We start from the raw sequence: 21,625 nt of genomic DNA, 5'->3' as shown, positions 1-21,625 counted from the left end.
TGCAAATCACAATGCAGCAGTATCTCTAAATCAAGTGTTCAGGAAACTCTACAGAATGTTTTGAAGCAGAGAAAAATGTGTGTAAGGTTTGTCCTGCAGACATTGACTCCCGAACAAAAACAACGGCGCGTGAATACCTGCCGCAACTTAATTGAAATGCAAGATGAGGATAATTCTTTTCTGGAAATAATCGTCGTGGGTGACGAAACCTGGAGTTGTCAATACGAACTTACAACTAAGTGCACAAATTCACATGACGAATTAACTCTTTGACGACGTAGACGACACTGAAGCCAGTGTGACGCACGAGTTGAACATCCCAAAACTGACTTTTCTGACTGTTTTGCATGGTTGTATGAACGCCCCGTGCATTATACTCAAGTGGGTGGTTACACTGTACAACACCCGAAGCACTAAAATCATCTTAACTTTTCTCCAATTTTTATTTATCGAGTCTAGAAACTTTTTGTACTAGCAGTGTATGTGTCACACACTCGGCTTAGAAGCTCTCTGACTGCCATATTTCGTTGAAAGGGAAGTTACTTAGCAAGCAGTTGACAAATGTGATTGGATGAGCTGATCTGACAGTAAAATACTGAGCTGTTATAGGGAGAGCTCAATATTTGTATTGGCTTAGAGGGTCTCTGGATGGCCTGTTTCCTTGTGAGAGAAGGATAATGGAGGGGAAGAGAAGGGAAGAGAAGTGGGAAGGGAAAGGGAATGGAGAGTGTGGGGAGACAGAGAGAGAGAGAGAGGGAGAGACGAGGGAAAGGAGTTCAAGGACAATTTTATCCAGAATTTGCATTGCACTCATTCTAATGACCCCAGGATTTCATTACTCTCTTCTGTTCTGATTAACTTATCATTCATCTGACTCACGAAAATTACGACTCTTCCTGATTCTAGGTTTCCAGAATGGGAATGTCTCCAGTCAGAATACATCCCATTACATGTGCCATTCTTAGAACTATATCCCCTATCATTTTTCTATCTCTATGTTTCACAATGGGAATGTGAATTACAATAACATAATTTTACGCAAGTGACGGTTTATCAAGTGCAACACAATCGTCTTTCTCCCTCAGGCATTCCTTCTTTGAGAAACAAAACTCATCTCTTCTAACTGACTATGACGTGCTCATGAGTTAACTGCCTTTTAAAGGAACTAAATGCTTTCTGTCATCTAAAACAGTACAGTAGAGTGCGTTGCACCTGACGACATAAAACACCATCTGTACACTTTGCTTGGTTTAAAGTTTGACGAGGGGCTGGATGGAGGGGAAACGTAACAACGAAACTGTCGCAGTTATAGACTGCGCCGTGCAGAAGTGGAAACAAGTTGATCTTTATGGATGTCTTGGAATACTAGTTTCACGTCAAAAACTATAGCTAGTATCGATCTCTGTAAAACCAGAAGCGTAAAACTGGAATCATTGTATGGTCTTGTTTGTTGGTAGGCTCTGAGCGTAGTTTGGTCGTCCGTTAGTAAAATTTTCGCCCACTCGCGTAGACACTTTTTCCGCAGGTGCATTTTGTCTTTAATGCATCTGTTTAACATAAATGAATGCGATGCTAGGATGTAGAGTGTAGCACTGTAAGTAATGGAATGAAAAGAGTAAAACTCGGAGGTGATACGTTGGCTAGTCCTCTAAATAACGACAATGATGTTTAATGTCCTCATTTGAAGTCAAAATCATCTGCAGTTTCTTAAGTCATGAAAAACTATCTAGGAAATTGGTGCACCATCCGCTATCAGAAATGTACATGCGTCGCATCTTATGCCGGTCAAATATCACCAGTCGCACAGGTGTCGCCAGGGATGTGTGTCACCACAGCAGCGAATGGTAACGGCCTCTGCTATAGAGGTTAGTAATCAATGCTTTCGCTGAAATGAGTGCAATGAATGGACACCAGTTCAGTAGCAAACATTTCAGCACCCATTCGTTACTAAACTTCAGTGCCTGTGATTTTACGATGTACTCTGCAATGCCCTTCAGATACGCACGCATCGTACAAACTCAGGTACAGCAATTTAGTATTTCATACCAAGAATAGGCCGTGATAACAATCATGTCTCTTCTTGTGCAGGAATCACAGAAATTGTGCGAGCATAGGACGTAGTCACACGGTGATATATGGAAGTTGGGACCGGTCCTGGAGGCGTGTTCAGATGACCGAGGCAGCTGAGGCGACCGCTCGCATAAACCCGGGTTCGAGTCCCGGTCAGGCACAAATTTTCATTGTTACCGGTACATTGTGCTGGTGGCTGATCATATTCGTTATTCCGAATACATTTCTTGTGCTCTTGTACCTAATCGTTAGTATTCCATCAAGACTGCAAACACTAATAAAGGTCGTCGTTAATTATGTTTTCAAAAATGGTTCAAATGGCTCTGAGCACTATGGGACTTCACATCTACGGTCATCAGTCCCCTAGAACTTATAACGACTTAAACCTAACTAACCTAAGGACATCACACACATCCATGCCCGAGGCAGGATTCGAACCTGCGACTGTAGCAGTCGCGCGGTTCCGGACTGAAGCGCCTAGAACCGCTCGACCACAACGGCCGGCATGGCGCTCCCAGTTTCGATTTGCAGATACTCTGGGATTTCCTGACGGCGGGACTCAATCAGATAGGCGGAATAACTTATCTCCAGAAGTGGTATAGGCCATCAGCCAGTGAATTTTAAGAGAAATTTAGGACGTCACAGCACCGACACATATGGAACCTAACACCACGGTGCGGCGCGACAGCACTATCAAGTGGCATTATCTGCTTCCTTCGTAACACACTAACGTAACTTTTTTTCGTGTGTTTCAGATCGATCAGAATCAAGAGCGTCGTCAGAAGTGCCACAGGAATGTGTGACAGGTCCACTCTCGTTTCCTGTATACGTAAACGATCTGACGCATAAGGTGAGTGGCAATCTGTGATTCTGATGATGCTGTAGTGTACCGGTAAGTGTCTTCGTTGAGTGTCTGCAGGGCGTTACACGATGACTTCTATTTGGTGTGACGAATGGCGGCTTGCTCTAAATGAGCAAAAATGTGGTGAATGCAATCCTGTAATGTGTGGTGTACTGCATGACGTAGTTACTTTGATTAAATACCTAGGCGTAACATTGCAAAAAGAGATATGAAATCGAAACAGTAAGTAAAATCGGTAGGAGGTGAACTGTCGATTGCGGTTAATTGGGAGAAATCTCTGAAAGTGTAGCTCATCTATAAAGTAGACCGCCTATAGATCTCTATTGGGACCCATTCTTGAGTACTGCTAGAGTGTTTGGGATACGGAACTAGTCGGATTAAAGGAAGACGTCGAAGCAATTCAGAAGCATGCTGATAGATTTGTTACTGGTAGATTTTGTTGAATGTGTGGTGTCTAGGTTCAAAATGGTTCAAATGGCTCTGAGCACTATGGGACTTAACATATCAGGTCATCAGTCCCCGAGAACTTAGAACTAGTTAAACCTAACTAACCTAAGGACATCACACACATCCATGCCCGAGGCAAGATTCGAACCTGCGACCGTAGCGGTCACACGGTTCTTGACTGAAGCGCCTAGAACCGCTCGGCTACAACGGCCGGCTGGTGTCTAGGAAACCTGCTTTTTTGGATCGCCAGACAACAATTAGGGGACTGATGACCTAAGGCGTTAAGTCCCATAGTGCTCAGAGCCATTTGAGCCAGATAACAATTCAGACACATCGTACTAATGAGTTTTATTACAAAAAGTACATGACAATACTTAACTTTGAGAATTACATAGACGTGTTGCAAGTAAAGGGTGACATCCGAAATAAACATGCTTCTTCAGTATAACAATTCTAAGTCGCTACTATACAAGTTTCTAATATTGATGCTGCTGTTCACCTGGCCGCGACCAGTGGGGCACGGCGCTTATGTCGTCTTCGCATAGAGGCCGCTGCTGTTGCATTGTAGTCTTGCAGAGGGGTTGGTCAGCATGCAATTGGCTGACGTTTTCTTCAGTCCTCTCTGCCCTGTCTTTCCCGACTGGCGCGTCGGCGCTTGACTTTACACAGTAACAGATTTGATCATCATGTACCCGCCAGGGTAGCCGAGAGCACTAATGCGTTGCTTCCTGGACTCGGGTAGGAGCGCCGGCCCCGGTTCAAATCCGCCCTTCGGACGAGGGCCGGTTTGCCGGCCAGCCTGGATGTGGTTTTCAGGCGGTCTTCCACATCCCACTAGGTGAAAACCGGGCTGGTCCCCCAGTCCCGCCTCAGTTACACGACTCACAGACATTTGCAATCGTTCGCACTATTTCATTACCTACACTAGACGCAGACAGCTGGGGTACACTACTTCCACTCCGGGGGCTTCGGGGTGGCGGCAGGAAGGGCATCCGGCCACCCTCTGCCATTGACACTGCCAAATCCGTCATAACAAAGCCGACCCCGCGTTGGAGTGGGACAAAGGTCCGAGAAAGAAAAAGAAAGAAAGAAAGATTTGATCATCATGTCTGTGTTACAGAGATGCTTCGTGAACGCAAATGGGAACCGCTGGAGGGAAGTCGACGTTCTTTTTACAATACACTACTGAGAAAATTTAGGGAGCCGGAATTTGCGTCTGACTGGAGAGATTACCTCCTGCCGCCAACGTACACTTCGTATAAGCACCGTGAAGACAATGAAACAGAAATTAAGGCTCGTACTGTGGCGTACAGACAGTCGCTTTTACTTCGCTCCATTTGCGAGTGGAAAAGAAAGGGAAAAATGACTAATAATGTTACAAGGTACCCACCAACCTGCACCGTTTGGTTGCTTGCAGAGTATATAGAAAGCTGCTTCATCACTTCCTTTATACGACAACCTTACTATTAGTTCTGGTTTCTCATAGGCTGCTATTTGAACAGACTGGCTAGAGTTAATCACGGATCACATGTTTTTTATTGCTGTTCATTCCTTTAGTGACATAGTCCGCAAACGATGGCTTACGACGAGAACACGGCAAGTGCCATAACACGATTTCCCAGAAATTTTGCTGAGTGGAAGAGGTGTCAAAATAAGCGAAAACGTATTTCGGTTTATACATAGATACTCGAAGGTTTCTGAGACAACAACGGACATTGTTTGCGAGGTACTTTATGTGCCTTTTAATGAGTAAGTTGTTAACCGAAGTGCTGTCACAGTGGCTAGCCTCGCGGCTACACAAATTTGAGCACTCGTGTTCGAAACCCGATTATTACTTTTTATTTTCGTTTTTCATTTATCTACCAATATCTATAGAAAATTACTACATGAATCTTTTCCAATGTATACTGAAATAACATTTCCTTATTCGCTTACTGATTGTATGTTGGAAAAAAATTAAAATACGATAAACAAATGAGAAAATTATTTGAAATTGTTTTCTGTGGAATTTCTATAGTGCATCTTGATTGGCGGAAAAATGATCCGTTATCCGTGGTTTGCCGCGAAACTATGGCCAAGGAGTGAAATCTTTAGTAGAGTTAACGACGTTTATTTTCCAAGTGAGATTCATACGAGGAAATGTCACTATTGTGAAACTGCCTTAGCGCTATGCTCATGGTGTTCGGAATGTCTATGTTTCGAATGTTTCTACGATCGATATCATCCAATAAAATATACCAAATCTTCCCCGAGAACAAAGATAAGAATAAAGTATAAGAATTGGTATAAGAATGAAATATATGAATATGAGCATTTAAAAGGACTGTGCGGCGAAATAAGTACTGTATCATTGTAAGAGGTAAGGAGGCGAGCGAGTGTACCGCGGCTTACCCCAGTTCACTACTACCAACGTCACACCAACATAACGCGCCTGTGCGTAACATACAATGGATTGCACCATAATCAAAGAGTGAAATTAAAAATCAAAGCAATTTTTCCAGAGTTTGTCACCGTATGCTTCAGTATATTAATGTTAACATTGCAATGTCTCAGAATTATCAAATGATTATATTAGGCAAAATATGTAATCTTAAGAAAAAAATAAGTGCCGCTGAACAAGACTAAAACGCTAAAAACTGTCCAAAATATGCAGATGTATGCCACAATCAAAAGTTACAAGTCTCAAGTTCATCAGAGCAATATTTTGGTCAAAATCTGCGTTTTTGGGACAAATTGAAAACGCTAAGTATTAGACGCAGAAAGATGAAAATTCGTATGTAGCCCCAGTTTCATATAAAAATATTAACTATTTGGCACCAATAATAATTGTTTTCAATTAATTTACTGGAAGCCCAGTTTGGAACTAAAACGTCTTTATTCATGATAGATTAAATATCAGTTGTATTTGCAAGAGAAAGTTCTACTTACAGCACTCGACTACATTCAAGCTATAATACAGATAAACAAAGTTTCAACCGACCGCTTTGGCAGAGCGGTTCTAGGCGCTTCAGTCCGGAACGGTGCTGCTGCTACGGTCACAGGTTCGAATTCTGCCTCGGACATGGATGTGTGTGATGTCCTTAGGTTAGTTAAGTTTAAGTAGTTCTAAGTCTAGGAGACTGATGACCTCAGTGCTTAGAGCCATTTGATTTGAACCAAGTTTCAAGACTTTGTTGTAAATAACAATGATTACAAGGAATGTCCGCCCCCGGTAGCTGAGTGGTCAGCGCGACGGACTGTCAATCCTAACGGCCCGGGTTCGATTCCCAGCTGGGTCGGAGATTTTCTCCGCTCAGGGACTAGATGTTGTGTTGTCCTAATCATCATCATTTCATCCCCATCGACGCGCAAGTCGCCCAAGTGGCGTCAAATGGAAAGACTTGCACCAGGCGAGCGGCCTATCCGACGGGAGGCCCTCGTCACACGAATAAATAAATTACAAGGAATCTTAAAGAGGCAGTTCAGAGGTCACGTTCTACTATCTATAGGTTCTATTCTAAACATACTCGCCGGCCGCGGTGGTCTCGCGGTTCTAGGCGCTCAGTCCGGAACCGCGCGACTGCTACGGTCGCAGGTTCGACTCCTGCATCGGGCATGGATGTGTGTGGTGTCCTTAGGTTAGTTAGGTTTAATTAGTTCTAAGTTCTAGGGGACTGATGACCTAAGATGTTAAGTCCCAATGTGCTCAGGGCCATTTGAACCATTTTGAACCTAAACATACTAACAGGCAAAGTTCAAATTTAGTCAAGCTAAGACTTTTTCAGTAACTAAAGCAAAATTAACTCTATTTATACAAAACTTAAGAAAATTTTAAATTGCCACTCTGAGTGGCCGCGCGGTTTGAGGCGCCATGTACGTTTTGCGCAGCTGCTCCCGCTGGAGATTCGAGTCCTCCCTCGGGCATGTGTGTGTGTGTGTGTGTGTGTGTGTGTGTGTGTGTGTGTGTGTGTGTGTTGTTCTTAGCATAAGTCAGTTTAAGTAGTGTGTAAGACTAGGGACCGATGACCTCAGCAGTTTGGTCCCATAGGATTTCATACACATTTGAACATTTTTTGTAAATTGTTAAACAACGGAGCTATTAATTCATATGTGTCCTAGAAAAGGGCCATTTAGATACTACTACCTGTGCCTAGGGCGGTTGATAGCAATGTTTCATTTGGCGGTCTACTGCGTCCCTACATAAATACAGCCAGAGAGGCAGTGAGAAGAGGCAAATCGCACCGAGATACTGTATCAATCTGTTCGCGTCGGCCAAACGCCTGCGTGTGTGGTGCCTCGGATGACGTCAGAGGTGGGCAGATCTGCAGGCGTTTTCGCTGGAAGTAGGAAGTGAACTCACGAGGATTGTAAACCGTCCTGGCTCGCTTAGATTTCATGAAAGTAGCTTTCTGTGTGCTGCCTTTAATGTTGACAAAAGCCGCGTAGCATGTGGCGAAATTATTTTCCACTGTTAAGGCGAGCAATTAACTTTTGGTGATTAGAAGTCAGGGTGACAGACCATTTTACTTGGAACTTCCCGTAGACGTCGCCTCTGAACTGTTATTAGTGCTGTTTCAATAGGGATATTATTATTACTGGGGTGTTATTACATTTTGTGTTTGTGAACTTTTACAGAACATATCAAACAGTTAACACACATAACTTCTATGTACAGTCATAGTTCCTGACACCGCCGGCCGGAGTGGCCGTGCGGTTCTGGGCGCTTCAGTCTGGAACCGCGCGACCGCTACGGTCGCAGGTTCGAATCCTGCCTCGGGCATGGATGTGTGTGATGTCCTAAGGTTAGTTCGGTTTAAGTAGTTCTAAGTTCTAGGGGACTGATGACCAAAGATGTTAAGTCCCATAGTGCTCAGAGCCATTTGAACCATTTTGAACAGCAGTACGTGAAACGTGAGACTAGTGATATTGAAACGTTACCGGCAGCTGCTGCGGGGGGTCGAGGCGCAGCGTGTAGCGGCCGCCGTAGGCGAGCACGGCGCAGGGCAGCGTGGCGCGGCTGGCGTTGATGCGCGCCGCGTGCAGCCGCAGCCCGGCCCGCAGAAGCAGCAGCCGCTGCGCGCCCGCCGGCACGCCCTCCAGCTGCAGGGGCACCGCGCCGGACAGCGCGCGCACCTCCTCCGCCAGCGGCCGCACCTCCCAGCACATGTCCCTGCCTGCAACACGCCACAGACAGCTCCAGTTACACCGACGCACAACACGATCCGGCTTCAGAGGAAATCCTGCGGACGTTGTAAGGTTCTGTCTGCGACACACAAAAAAACTTGACCAGCAGCAAAATAAAGTCTCGAGCACGTGATGTTATCTAATAGGGGACCAATACGAGATAGTGTCTCAAACAAAAAAAACGGATTTTTTTTTAAATTTGATTCTTTGGAGTCTTGTTCATACACTCTCCAAAGGATTCTCCAGAAAAATTTTTTAGAACATTTATTTTATTGAGCATCGTGTGTTTGCTGCTCACTCCCGGATTGGCTGTGACAGTAAGGTATAACTTTCAACCTTTCCTTATCACTTAGCTTAATTTGGTTCTATTAGTTAGTACCATAGTTAATAGTGATCCGATGTGTGCGCCTTGGATAGGTATTGGATGTATGCATTGTATGTTAACCGGGGACATAAAAACGACGGAGAGGCTCCGTCCCCGCCGCAGCCGCAGTGGTCCACAACCCCACGACGACTACTGCAGTCCGCTTCACCCCTCCGCCGACCCACACCGAACGCAGGGTTATTGTGCGGTTCGGCCCCCGGTGGACCCCCCAGGGAACGTCTCACACCAGACGAGTGTAACCCCTACGTTTGCGTGGTAGAGTAATGGTGATGTACGCCTACGTGGATGTTGTGTACATAGTTCCGCGTAGTCAGCGCGTACACAACTTTCCCACTAGAGCGCGCCCCGCTAAGCACAACAGCGCAGGCGCAGCGCTCGTCCGTCTCCGCACTACGAGATGGTGCTGCCTTATAGACGGACCAAATTCTGCTTCCGCCGATCCGCGTATTAATATGTAACGCAGCCAATGAGATTGCTGCTAACGTAGAACCTTTTCTCCTCGCGGATCACACTCGCGCAGTGATACATGAACGCGCGATGTATTATAACGAGTGTACAGACATCCGATTAGTCAGTCTGCATTTGTCTGTACCAGTCTGCATTAGTCTTTACCAGTCTATAGTCAAGATTCGGTCTGCGCCTAATAAGATTATCATATTCCTGTACATAGCCATGAAGGTAAATATGTAGACACTTTGTCAAGTATCAGAGATGTGTGAGAATAAGATTAACGTACCAAGACCAAAGGAACTTCAGATTGTCAATTGTAAATAGCATCCAGAATCAAGTTACATAATGTTTGTGCTTGTTATTATTTTAATTAATGTGTGTGAAAATTAATCAAGTTCTGTTTAAAGTTGGTTACCGTCAATCTGCTACTCTAAGCGTGCAAGTGGCATTTCTATCGTCTGACCTAACGGCAGAAGATAAACACGCCACGATAAGACAACGAGACATATTGCTGACACTCGCCTACCTCGTTAGAGCGACCAGTCAAATAATCTGATGGTGTGTGTACCGAATGTCTTACAGTACGCACACCACAGTGGAGAACTAGTTTGCGCAGCAGTCGCCGGCATAATGTAACTGAGGCGGAATAAGGGGAACCAGCCCGCATTCGCCGATGAAAAACGGCCTAAAAACCATCCATAGACTGGCTGGTTCACCGGACGTCGACACAAATCCGCCGGGGGATTGGTGCCGGGGACCTGGCGCTCCTTCCCGCTCGGAAACCCGTGTGTTAGACCGCACAGCCAGCCGGGCGGACTTGGATGGGTAACTGTGTTTATGGGTGCTGTGCATCGCACTCAGGTCCAGGTGGGGTGGACACTTATCGAACTCATATTCACGAGTGGCTCGGTCACCACCCCGTATAAAATTGCGAAACTTCCAGGTAGTTTTCAATCAGAATTATAGGTTCTTTTGAAATGTAGTTAGAAATTTTTTTGGATAACTTAGTTCTAAATCTTCCACAGATGGAAGTCCATGTCATTGTCTCTGGCCAACCGGTGACCCATAATGGCGCAAGTTTAACAGGGCAAATGTTTCAGGAGAATCTTATTCGCCTAAGCATAGTCTTCCAGCAGCCGCACTTGGAGCTATAAAGCCAATATTTGGAGATAGGCCAGGAATGAGCTACTGAAGAAGTTTTTTCATGGGCGAAAACAAAATCCGAATGAGTCAACAGTTTGATCCATAAACGTCTACCACAAACCGTGTTTGTAGGTATGTAGATATTAAAAGTAGGTGTACAGGATATACTGTTCTCATATACGACTGTGAAAATATTGCCAAGTGTTGGGTATTACAAAAATTAGGGATTATTCCTGGGAAGAATGTGGTGTTACATCTTCGCCGTTGTGGCAACTGTAGAATGTAAGATGCGGAAAGATCTGTGACAGTAACGACAAAAAATGCAAGACAGTTAGGTAGATGCAAAACAAAGCTGGAGGACACGCTAGAGGCAGAAGGAGATAAAACATACGCATTAGGATGTTTATAATCATCTCTAAGAGTTCAAACCAGCTCATTTTATTTAGAAGTGTTTTCCTATATATAACATTTTTTACTAGAAAAAACAATTTTCTGAAGAACTATTCAAGATAATTAACTGAAATTTGGGTTGCATGTAGATGACAACCATCTTCAACAATGCATCCTCAAATAACGTGAAATGTTTTGATATTTTCTACTAAATAAAATTATAAGTGAACAAAAATGTGTCAAAGTTTCTAATCCTTTCGTTTTCTACATATGTTCTTGAAAAAAAAAGCAGCTCGAAAAGATTTTTTTAGGTTCAATATAATTCACAGCAGGTAGTTACTGTTTGGCAGAAATTTCATTGCTGTACATTTAATAGGCTTCTTATACATGGGACAATGGTTTGGTATGAAATTAAGGTTGACCGGATAGGCCACGTCTTAGTCCCCATAGGTTCTAGGCGTTTCAGTCTGGAACCGCGCGACTGCTACGGTCGCAGGTTCGAATCCTGCCTCGAGCATGGATGTGTGTGACGTCCTTAGGTTAGTTAGGTTTAAGTAGTTCTGAGTTCTAGGGGACTGATGACCTCAGATGTTCAGTTCTATAGTGCTCAGAGCCATCTGAACAATTTTTTTAGTCCCCATAAACAGCATGATTGCTTTTCTTGTAATTTTGTTCTTTACGTAGATATGAATAGTAGTACTCCTTCTTTAAATAACACCCAATGATTTTTACTCGGTAATCCACTAGCACTCCTCATAACCTGTTCAAACGCATAATAGTATAACCTCAAGTAAACATGATATTATTTAAAACGTAACACAAAATCGACTTTGAGTCTCCTGTAATACGTAGTATATGTACCCTGGGAAAAATTTTTGGTCCACTTGATGAAGTAGGCAGTAAACAAACGGAAACATAAGGAAAATTCCCAACGGTCATTCCATCAACCATTCTCAGCTGAACGTTTGTGTGAGTACAATGTACACCAACGAAGAGAAGGTACAAATGCGATTCATCTGTGGAGAAAGTAATGAGAATAAAGCTGGTGACCTGTTAGAATGTGATGTACCCTAACTTTAGAAATGCCAATCTTCACTTCAACCTGCCGTTTGCTCACGTGTGGATTCATTGCAACAGAGGGGAGAAAAGTAACTTCGGCGGCCTCGACTGTGCAAGTTCTACCACGATTAAGATGTCTTTGGTTGAAACTTCCGCTTCCTGAAGTGTTACAACAAGACGATAAGGCGTCTATCGAGAAGGTGGGGTCTTGTCATGATACCCTCTATTAGATTCCCTCTGTCTCAGAACCACTAAGCCTAATTTCAGCCACAATAACATAAAAGTAATGAAGATGCAGTTCTTAACCAAGGACCACCTTTGCTGCACACAACATATACACTCCTGAATTCATTGTCCCAGGAAGGGGAAACTTTATTGACACATTCCTGGGGTCAGATACATCACATGATCACACTGACAGAACCACAGGCACATAGACACAGGCAACAGAGCATGCACAATGTCGGCACTAGTACAGTGTATATCCACCTTTCGCAGCAATGCAGGCTGCTATTCTCCCATGGAGACGATCGTAGAGATGCTGGATGTAGTCCTGTGGAACGGCTTGCCATGCCATTTCCACCTGGCGCCTCAGTTGGACCAGCGTTCGTGCTGGACGTGCAGACCGCGTGAGACGACGCTTCATCCAGTCCCAAACATGCTCAACGGGGGACAGATCCGGAGATCTTGCTGCCCAGGGTAGTTGACTTACAGCTTCTAGAGCACGTTGGGTGGCACGGGATACATGCGGACGTGCATTGTCCTGTTGGAACAGCAAGTTCCCTTGCCGGTCTAGGAATGGTAGAACGATGGGTTCGATGATGTATCGTGCACTATTCAGTGTCCCCTCGACGATCACCAGTGGTGTACGGCCAGTGTAGGAGATCGCTCCCCACACCATGATGCCGGGTGTTGGCCCTGTGTGCCTCGGTCGTATGCAGTCCTGATTGTGGCGCTCACCTGCACGGCGCCAAACACGCATACGACCATCATTGGCACCAAGGCAGAAGCGACTCTCATCGCTGAAGACGACACGTCTCCATTCGTCCCTCCATTCACGCCTGTCGCGCCACCACTGGAGGCGGGCTGCACGATGTTGGGGCGTGAGCGGAAGACGGCCTAACGGTGTGCGGGACCGTAGCCCAGCTTCATGGAGACGGTTGCGAATGGTCCTCGCCGATACCCCAGGAGCAACAGTGTCCCTAATTTGCTGGGAAGTGGCGGTGCGGTCCCCTACGGCACTGCGTAGGATCCTACGGTCTTGGCGTGCATCCGTGCGTCGCTGCGGTCCGGTCCCAGGTCGACGGGCACGTGCACCTTCCGCCGACCACTGGCGACAACATCGATGTACTGTGGAGACCTCACGCCCCACGTGTTGAGCAATTCGGCGGTACGTCCACCCGGCCTCCCGCATGCCCACTATACGCCCTCGCTCAAAGTCCGTCAACTGCACATACGGTTCACGTCCACGCTGTCGCGGCATGCTACCAGTGTTAAAGACTGCGATGGAGCTCCGTATGCCACGGCAAACTGGCTGACACTGACGGCGGCGGTGCACAAATGCTGCGCAGCTAGCGCCATTCGACGGCCAACACCGCGGTTCCTGGTGTGTCCGCTGTGCCGTGCGTGTGATCATTGCTTGTACAGCCCTCTCGCAGTGTCTGGAGCAAGTATGGTGGGTCTGACACACCGGTGCCAATGTGTTCTTTTTTCCATTTCCAGGAGTGTAGTTTAAAGTCGCTATAGTACTGTACCGCATGTCCCTTATCGTAAATAAGAAAACACTGTTGCAGTAAATGTTTTCCTAACTCATGTTCTCCGTCGAAGAACAGCATTTCCGCCTTCCCTTCATTGGTATACACTGTACTCACACAAACCTTCAAATGAAGACAGTTGAGCGGCCGCTGTGCATGTTCCTTGTGTTTCCATTTCTTTACTGTCAACGCCGTCATACAGTGCAGATGGCCTACCTACATTGTGCGTTGTTACAGGAGAGTTGATTCAGATGGCTCTGAGCACTATGGTACTTAACATCTGAGGTCATCAGTCCCCTAGAACTACTTAAACTTAACGAACCAACGGACATCACACACATCCATGCCCGAGGCAGGATCCGAACCTGCTACCGTTACAGGAGAGTCAAGGTCATTTTTGTGTTATGTTCTTAATAACGTCATGCTTACGTGAACAGTACACTGTGATACGTTTAGAAAAGGTTTTGAGGAGAGGAAGTCGATTACCGAATAGAAAATATAGGGAGCTATCTAATCAGACGTGCTGCTGTTCAAATCTTCGTAAAGAACAAAGTACTGAAGAAAGGAAATCATACTGCTTCAAGTGCTCCTTGTAACTAAACAACATTAGCTTAATAAATTTCTTATTTTCTTCTGGAGAAAGAATTATTTGGGAAGGAAGAAACAAAATGAAACTTCACGGATTAAGAAGGTGTGAGGTTCTATTTCAGTATTAGGAAACCGAGTCAAATTTACAAAGAACTTGGCAGAATGAGTCCACTTTGCGGTGGCGCGGTTCCTTTCGTCATGCACCTACCCGTGAACTCGCAACAGATCGCCCTGAGGAGAGCCGAGCAGAAAGCTACCGTACTGCGACTCGCACCAGGCTGCATACAACATAGCTGTTCTAAAAATCTGGAAAAGGTGTTAATTTTTAGTGAAAGGTGGAAATACTGGCAAAACTTCGGTATATTCTGAAGTTAAGAATTACACGTTCACTGCCAAGCCCGTGCTAATCCTAACACAGCCATGCACAAATCCTTTCATTCACGTTAGCAAGTTTATGATAACGTATTGCCCGAAATCTGAACAGCTACTAAGCACGGATTGTTCTTAGATGAAAATGCTCGCCATACAATTTAGTTTATCAGTATCTAAAACACTCCAGTTTTTAGTCACCAATCTGCTCAATATGCCACGCGAAATTACTGTCTTTTCGCATACACAAAATCACTTAAAAAATCCGTACTTTGCACCGGAATAAATATGCCTTCACTTTAAAGCACTTTTGAGGCATGTAGCACAACTAAAACCGGCAAATTACAACTTTCTTCGGAACTCATACTACACACGACCGTACCATTGAAAGGCTGGGCTCCGACTCTTTTGACTGCTGTTAGCATTTATACGTCCAAGAGAAAACACGCGCAAAGAGTACACCGTTCTGATTGGTCAATTTTCTTTAAGGCCAATAGAGAAACATTATTCTCCCGCGTTAGTCCGCGCTTTTCATTACTAATCATTCAACAAATAACACACTTTGAAACTGTACTTTTTCCTGGAATAAATCTTTAACATTCTTATATTTTGTTCATACTTTACGTTATTAAATGTTTTCATTTGCATTCGAATCAGCTTTCCTTTTACCATTAACTCACTTAACATATTATGACACAAAATTGCCCGGCGTCTGCATTCACACTGTCTTGAAACTTTCTCACACTACAACGTTCATTAGTAGAACAATGATCTACATTTTTACTTTAGACCACATTCACGCTTCATTCACACTACTAAAAGCATATAAAAATTGTACAAACATAAATAAACAAAAAAGTCTTCAAGAAGAAAATAGAACAATTCACAAAAACATTCTCCTGAGCTGTTTCTTGAATGTCTCTGTCCGCTACTGTACTCTGGTGGATGAAAATTAGAACTACGTACTCGACTGAACCCGACAGTGACAGACCATCTGTCACTGTGCACGTGTGAGTCATTCTCCCGATACGCAGGCTCTAGACAGGAGCGATATAAGGCGCCAAGCCTCAACTTGTCCATATGACGTTTGCACCCATCTGGCCTGGATGCATATGCTGATTCGGTTGGGAAGGGTGTCATAACGCTGTTCTATCGCTTTCTGAGGCAAGGTGGCCAACAACTGTTCCAGATTAATATCCTGCATACTAGCTCTGGGACGGAATTGAAGTCCAAACTTGTCCCACCAATTTTATATCAGAGAGAGATCTGGGGATTTTGCTGCCCTCGGGTGTAGCTGAACAACATGCAGCCACTTCATAGCGACACGTCCCGTGTGAGGACGAACATTGTCCTATTGAAAAATGGCACCACGATATTGCTGCATGAGAGGCAGCAAATGAGGGCGCAAGATTTCCTAGACGTTTGGTTCTGGCCTCAGTCACTTTATGCCGTGATTTGAAGTCACAAGCGATGGATCCTCACACCATGACGCTAGGGGTAACATCACTGTGCCTCCCCAGAACATTGGAGCGCTTGGACCTCTTCCCAGTTGCCGTCGATGGTCATCCGAGGCAGTGCAGAACAGTGATGCAGCAGGGAGTTCAATGTGACGCCATTCATCAGCAGTCCATGCTTCCCAGTCACAGTACCACTCCAAAAGCAGACGTCTGTGTTGTGATATTAAAGGCAAGTTACGCATAGGACTGTAATTCCCCAGTCCGACTGCTGCTAATCTCTGACAATGGTGTGAAATGGCGATTCGACCAGATGGTAAAATGGAGATCCACAATAAGGCCTCTTTCACACTCTGTCAGGTGCGCTGGTAACGCTGTCTCATATGAGTACATGGATATCTATGTGTCCTTGGAAGTGATCACTCAACATCTGACGCTGTTAACGCCACTTATATGAGGTACCAAGTCGGATAGAAACACTAAACAGGGACAACACTATTGAACTCGGTGGATGTTGTATACCTCGCAGTGATTTGCAAATCTACTCGTTTATATACTCGTCCGTGGTGTGTATGTGTACGAAGTTACATTCACATCCGACCATGTCCTCTGGGTGCTTCCCTTTTTTGTTAGGCTGTTCATAATTCGCACGCGAACTTGCTCCAATTTCACACATGTTGCAGTATCTACGGCCGGACGACTTCACTGGTGTAGTGGTAATCAGTCTATTAGTGAGATCGTATACAAATCCCTACAGTGGTTCCTGAGATTAGCTTTTACATACAGACTTAAAACGCAGCAGGGGAATTTATACCATATAAAAATGTACGTATGGGTACATGTGTACGTATAAGGGACAGTCAAATGAAAACAAGGCAGAATCAAAAAAGTAAGTAAACTGTTTATTATTTCAAAAGCAGTGACCATAAGTGTTAACACATTCATGTGGGCGGGCATTATCCTGTAACAATTACGCAGTCCACGAATATTACTGGGCATTTGGACATCAATTTTTGTGTCTTTCGTGTAGCCCCGGTCTCTCCCTATGTGACTGTCATGTTTTTGGTGTCTTGGAGAACGACTTTCGTGGCAGTCGATTTTCTTCGGAAAACGATGTGCGCGCCTGGATACAATTATGGTTCAGTTGGCAACCGCAAACATTTTCCACGAAGGTACTACTGTCTTGTCTCACAGTGGGACAAATATACTAAGGGTTACGGAGATTACGTTTGAAACAATAAGCAGTGCAATTACTTTTTTCAGTATGTCGCGTTTTCATTTGATTTCCCCTTACAGTTGACTTGCAGTACTTTTAAAAGTATGAAGTGCAATTTGTCTTATTTGTGCTGTTCAGTATGTCAGCCGGGTCACGAGAAGGAGCACTAAAGCGAGCCAAAAACTTTGTCAGCATGTTTCGGGATCTAAGATCAAGAAACATGGCTGAATACCACAGATAAATTTAACATTTTGTCTGGAGTCGTTTGATGTGCAACAATAGAATTAGACATTTGTTCAATACATGTCACATAGTAATATGTTCAACATCATCAGATCTTCTTGGCTGAATTCAACCAAACTTGGTACACATATTACCTATTATCTAGAAAGAAATACTGTGAAGGTAAAAACCTCCATTCTCCCTTTGGGATGGGGATAGTGGGATAATGTGGTGATGGACAGAGAAGGGATTATGAGATGGAAGGCCAGAGGGGATGAGGGCATGGACAGGCAGAGGTGGAGTGGAAGAGCAGATGGACATACAGCGCAGGGAGGAACAGATAGACAGATAGAGGAGTGTTGAATAGATAGAGGTGAGGAGGAAGATGGAACGAAGATTGGTGTTTAATGTCCTGTCGACAGCGTGGTCATTAGAGATGGATCACAAGCTCTGGTTATGAAAGGATGGAGAAGGAAACCGCCTGTGCCATTGTCAGAGGAACCACTGCCTGGAGTGGTTTGGAGAAATCATGGGAAACCTAAATCTGGATGGCCGCATAGGGATCTCAACCGTCATCTTACCTAATGCAGGGGGAGGAGGATATTGGTAGAAAGAGAAGTCAGGAAGATGTTGACAGAGAGAGATGTGAGGAGGAGATGGAGAGATAGGAGGAAGGAGAAGATGGGCAGAGAGAGAAGGCCGGCCGGGGTGGCCAGCGCGGTTCTAGGCACTACAGTCTGGAACCGCGCGACCGCTACGATCGCTGGTTCGAATCCTGCCTCGGGCATAGATGTGTGTGATGTCCTTAGGTTAGTTAGGTTTAAGTAGTTCTAAGTTCTAGGGGCTGATGACCTTAGAAGTTAAGTCCCATAGTGCTCAGAGCCATTTGAGTCATTTTAGAGAGAGAAGGGTGGAGGTGGACTAAATATTTAGATACAGAAATATAAAGGATTGTCAGGAACAGTCTGAAGCGCTAGTAAGGGAGTTGCAGGAGAGGTTGTGCTGAGAAGTAACTGTTAAGGAAAAAATTCGAAACGTTGCAAGGTTTCCGAGTAATTTAGCATTGAAGTTAGCCGATCAGATCGTTGAGCGCGCAAGTTCAGGCACCTGCACGAGCTAAAATGCGGTAATGGACAGGCATCTGTGGGTCCGTGAGTTACCACTTGTTCAGATGCTCATTACCAGTTAAATTGTGCCTTTTTCGGAAGTGACAAATCTAAACTAGGTAAGCCTCTCTCTATCGAAATAGCTTGCCTCGGAGATGCAACTGTCCCTGGAGAGTGGCATAAAATTATGGGAGGTGTCTCATTCAACAACAGAACAAAAATCCACATGTTCGGTATATTTACACTTCGTAATTTCTTGTTACTTCCACGAAAGAGTTATATCTCTTAAACGGTCTCCTACAGATCAGCTATGTCAACGCAGACAGTATCATAGTCCCATTTTGAAAGAATACCAGTGGCCCTTGCAGTTTTCATGAAATGTAATACACATGATTTATAGGTTCCATAAGCGGACAGGGCTATCGCAACCAAGCAACATTTGCTGATCCATTTTCTCGTCACCTACAAATTAACTCAGCTTTTCAAATGCCGAAGTTTGATGAGACTCTTTTGTAAGTGAAGTGTGTAACTCTCTGAGATCCTTCGTCGATGTCGCAGTGGCATACATAAAGATTGCATCATTAGAAAATCACTGCAACGGCACTAGAACTGTCAGATGATAAACGCTTCGCAACAAAGCTTCAAAGTAAACCAAATACATTGTCTCCCACGCGTTTAAGGGTCATACTCACGTGCCTGGTACTCAGACTTGAGTATACTGAGACGAGGAACTATCGATCGTTAATGAATATTTAGCATATCAAACAGTAACAAATTACGTACATAGCGAATGTCCAAAATGATGACTGTTACGGTCAATGCACGCATTACATCATAATCTACTGGCAAAACTGAACACTTTTTTTAGAAGCATTTCGCTTCATTACTTGCACACGATATTTATGATAATGGTGTGACTACTACTTCACAACTACTTTCCATACTGGATTTTTCAAAACGTGAATTTCATGGTCCTGTTGACTCTGTGTGTATTTGTAACGGTCAGTAAAATGGAAAGGAGAGATATGGAAAAAGTAAGTAAACTGTTTATTATTTCAAAAGTAAACGCCGTAACTGTAAATACTTTAATTCCCCTGTGAGATAAGACGGTCAGTGCTTTCATCAAAAAATATTTTCCTTTGCCTACTGAACTATGACTGTACCGAGGTGATCACCTTTCCTCTGAAGCAAACCGACGGCCACGAGTGTCTTTATCCAGGAATCCAAAAGTATGGAAATCGCATGGGGAGAATCGGGACTGTACAGTGGATGCGTACGGACTTAGCAGTGAAATATCTGCAGCGTACTCGAAACAGCCTTGGCAACACCATGTGGACGGGCCCACGCTGTATAAGTTTCGGCAAGAAGCTCTTGTGATCTTCCGTAGTGTCCCGATCTCTCGCCATGCGATGTCCATATGTTTAGAGCACTGCAGATAGACAGTCGTGGCCGTCGATTTGCTTCGGACGAAGAGGTGCACGTCACGATACAATTATGGTTCCTTAATCAACTGCGAACATTTTTCCACGAAGGTTCAAAAATGGTTCAAATGGCTCTGAGCACTATGGGACTCAACTGCTGTGGTCATAAGTCCCCTAGAACTTAGAACTACTTAAACCTAACTAACCTAAGGACATCACACACATCCATGCCCGAGGCAGGATTCGAACCTGCGACCGTAGCGGTCGTGCGGTTCCAGACTGAAGCGCCTTTAACCGCGCGGCCACTACGGCCGGCCTTTCCATGAAGGTACTGACCGTCTTGTATCACAGTGGGACAAATGTACTAACCTTTCTGGCGTTTATTTTTGAAATAATAAACAGTTAACTTTTTCCATCTGTCTCGTTTCCATTTTATTGCCTCTTATACGAATCTTCTCCGCACAATCCAACACTCTTTCCTCAGATTTAAAGTGTGAACAAAATTTTCTGAGCTCTATTGACAGCTCTTTATTGCTTCAACGAACGAGTTTCCTTTTGTTTTCATCCACGGCGATACGTTTCATCCAATTCGGCTGTCGGCTGTCTCGAAATTTCTCTCTGTACATTTTTTTTCCGTCCCCAGGCAATATACCCTGCTGCAACACACATTAAATGTATGTCTGTAAATTCTTTTAACTATTAATGCTACCTCGTCCGTAACAAGACGTGAACTATAAACACTGGACATATCGCAAATGATTATGCATTGATCCTCATGAGAGCGCCACCAGCCTTGCGTTGCAGGAGATGGTTTTTCATACAACATAAGTAGCTTACAGAAGCTGCACATTTCTCATTCTGGAGTTTGCACCGTCTGAAATGTTTATTTCTGAACCTCTTTCAAAATACTCACTTATACTTAATATAGTTTTGACACAAGATTTTCGTGAGTAAGTAGGCAAAATACGCGCCAGTTTTTGAACATATTATCGTCACGCCATCACTGAAATCATAAAAGTGTCAGATGACTTTAGGTGTACATCAAGAGCCATTGAATATGGCACAGTCATATGCACCATCGCTTTGATGACGAGGTAATTTCAGATGTAGAATCAGATGAGGATGGACGATTAAATTAGAGGTGTCCTTGCCAAACTAGCAAGAAGGGATTTAAGGAGGCAATGAAAAATCTCAATATGGACTGCCGAACAAACGTTTTAGCATTAACGATGCCCGGCGTTGCCCAGGTATACATTTACTCCAATCTTCTATTAGTGCACCTCCTGTTTCCCCTCTTTCAGCACCTCTGTCCACCTTCTCAACTCCCCACCCTCTGCCCACCTCCTCCTGTTCTCTGCCAGTCTGCACCTTCCCCCACTCTCTGTCCATCAGCTCCTAACCCCTCTCTCAAGCTCCATTTACTCACTCACCTCTCTGTCCACGTGCAACTTCCATCAATGTACCCTTATTCCTCCCCCACCCCCAACTCCAACTCCTCGCCTTCTAACTGTCTCTCTGTTGTTAGA

The 21,625-nt window shown here is 44.6% G+C and overlaps 1 protein-coding gene and 1 long non-coding RNA gene across 2 annotated transcripts in view; both read right to left on the bottom strand.

The window, feature by feature from the left end:
- The window catches only part of LOC126249472 (uncharacterized), a gene marked incomplete at its 5' end in the record, with an annotated part of 507,806 nt that extends 499,396 nt beyond the window's left edge, over positions 1–8,410 (bottom strand). The window contains one exon of the mRNA XM_049951127.1: positions 8,297–8,410. Within this exon, the coding sequence (XP_049807084.1) occupies positions 8,297–8,410 (114 nt within the window). The remainder of the gene's footprint in view (positions 1–8,296) is intronic.
- Positions 8,411–8,438: 28 nt separating this feature from the next.
- LOC126247962 (uncharacterized) overlaps positions 8,439–21,625 on the bottom strand; it is a 390,760-nt gene continuing 377,573 nt past the window's right edge. Inside the window, exon 3 of the long non-coding RNA XR_007545389.1 lies at positions 8,439–8,532. This is a non-coding gene — a long non-coding RNA (uncharacterized LOC126247962). The remainder of the gene's footprint in view (positions 8,533–21,625) is intronic.

This window comes from Schistocerca nitens, chromosome 3, assembly GCF_023898315.1.
Source record: "Schistocerca nitens isolate TAMUIC-IGC-003100 chromosome 3, iqSchNite1.1, whole genome shotgun sequence".
Taxonomy (NCBI): domain Eukaryota; kingdom Metazoa; phylum Arthropoda; class Insecta; order Orthoptera; family Acrididae; genus Schistocerca; species Schistocerca nitens.
Note: the sequence above shows the minus strand (reverse complement) of the source record. Positions and strands in the feature narration are given on the sequence as shown.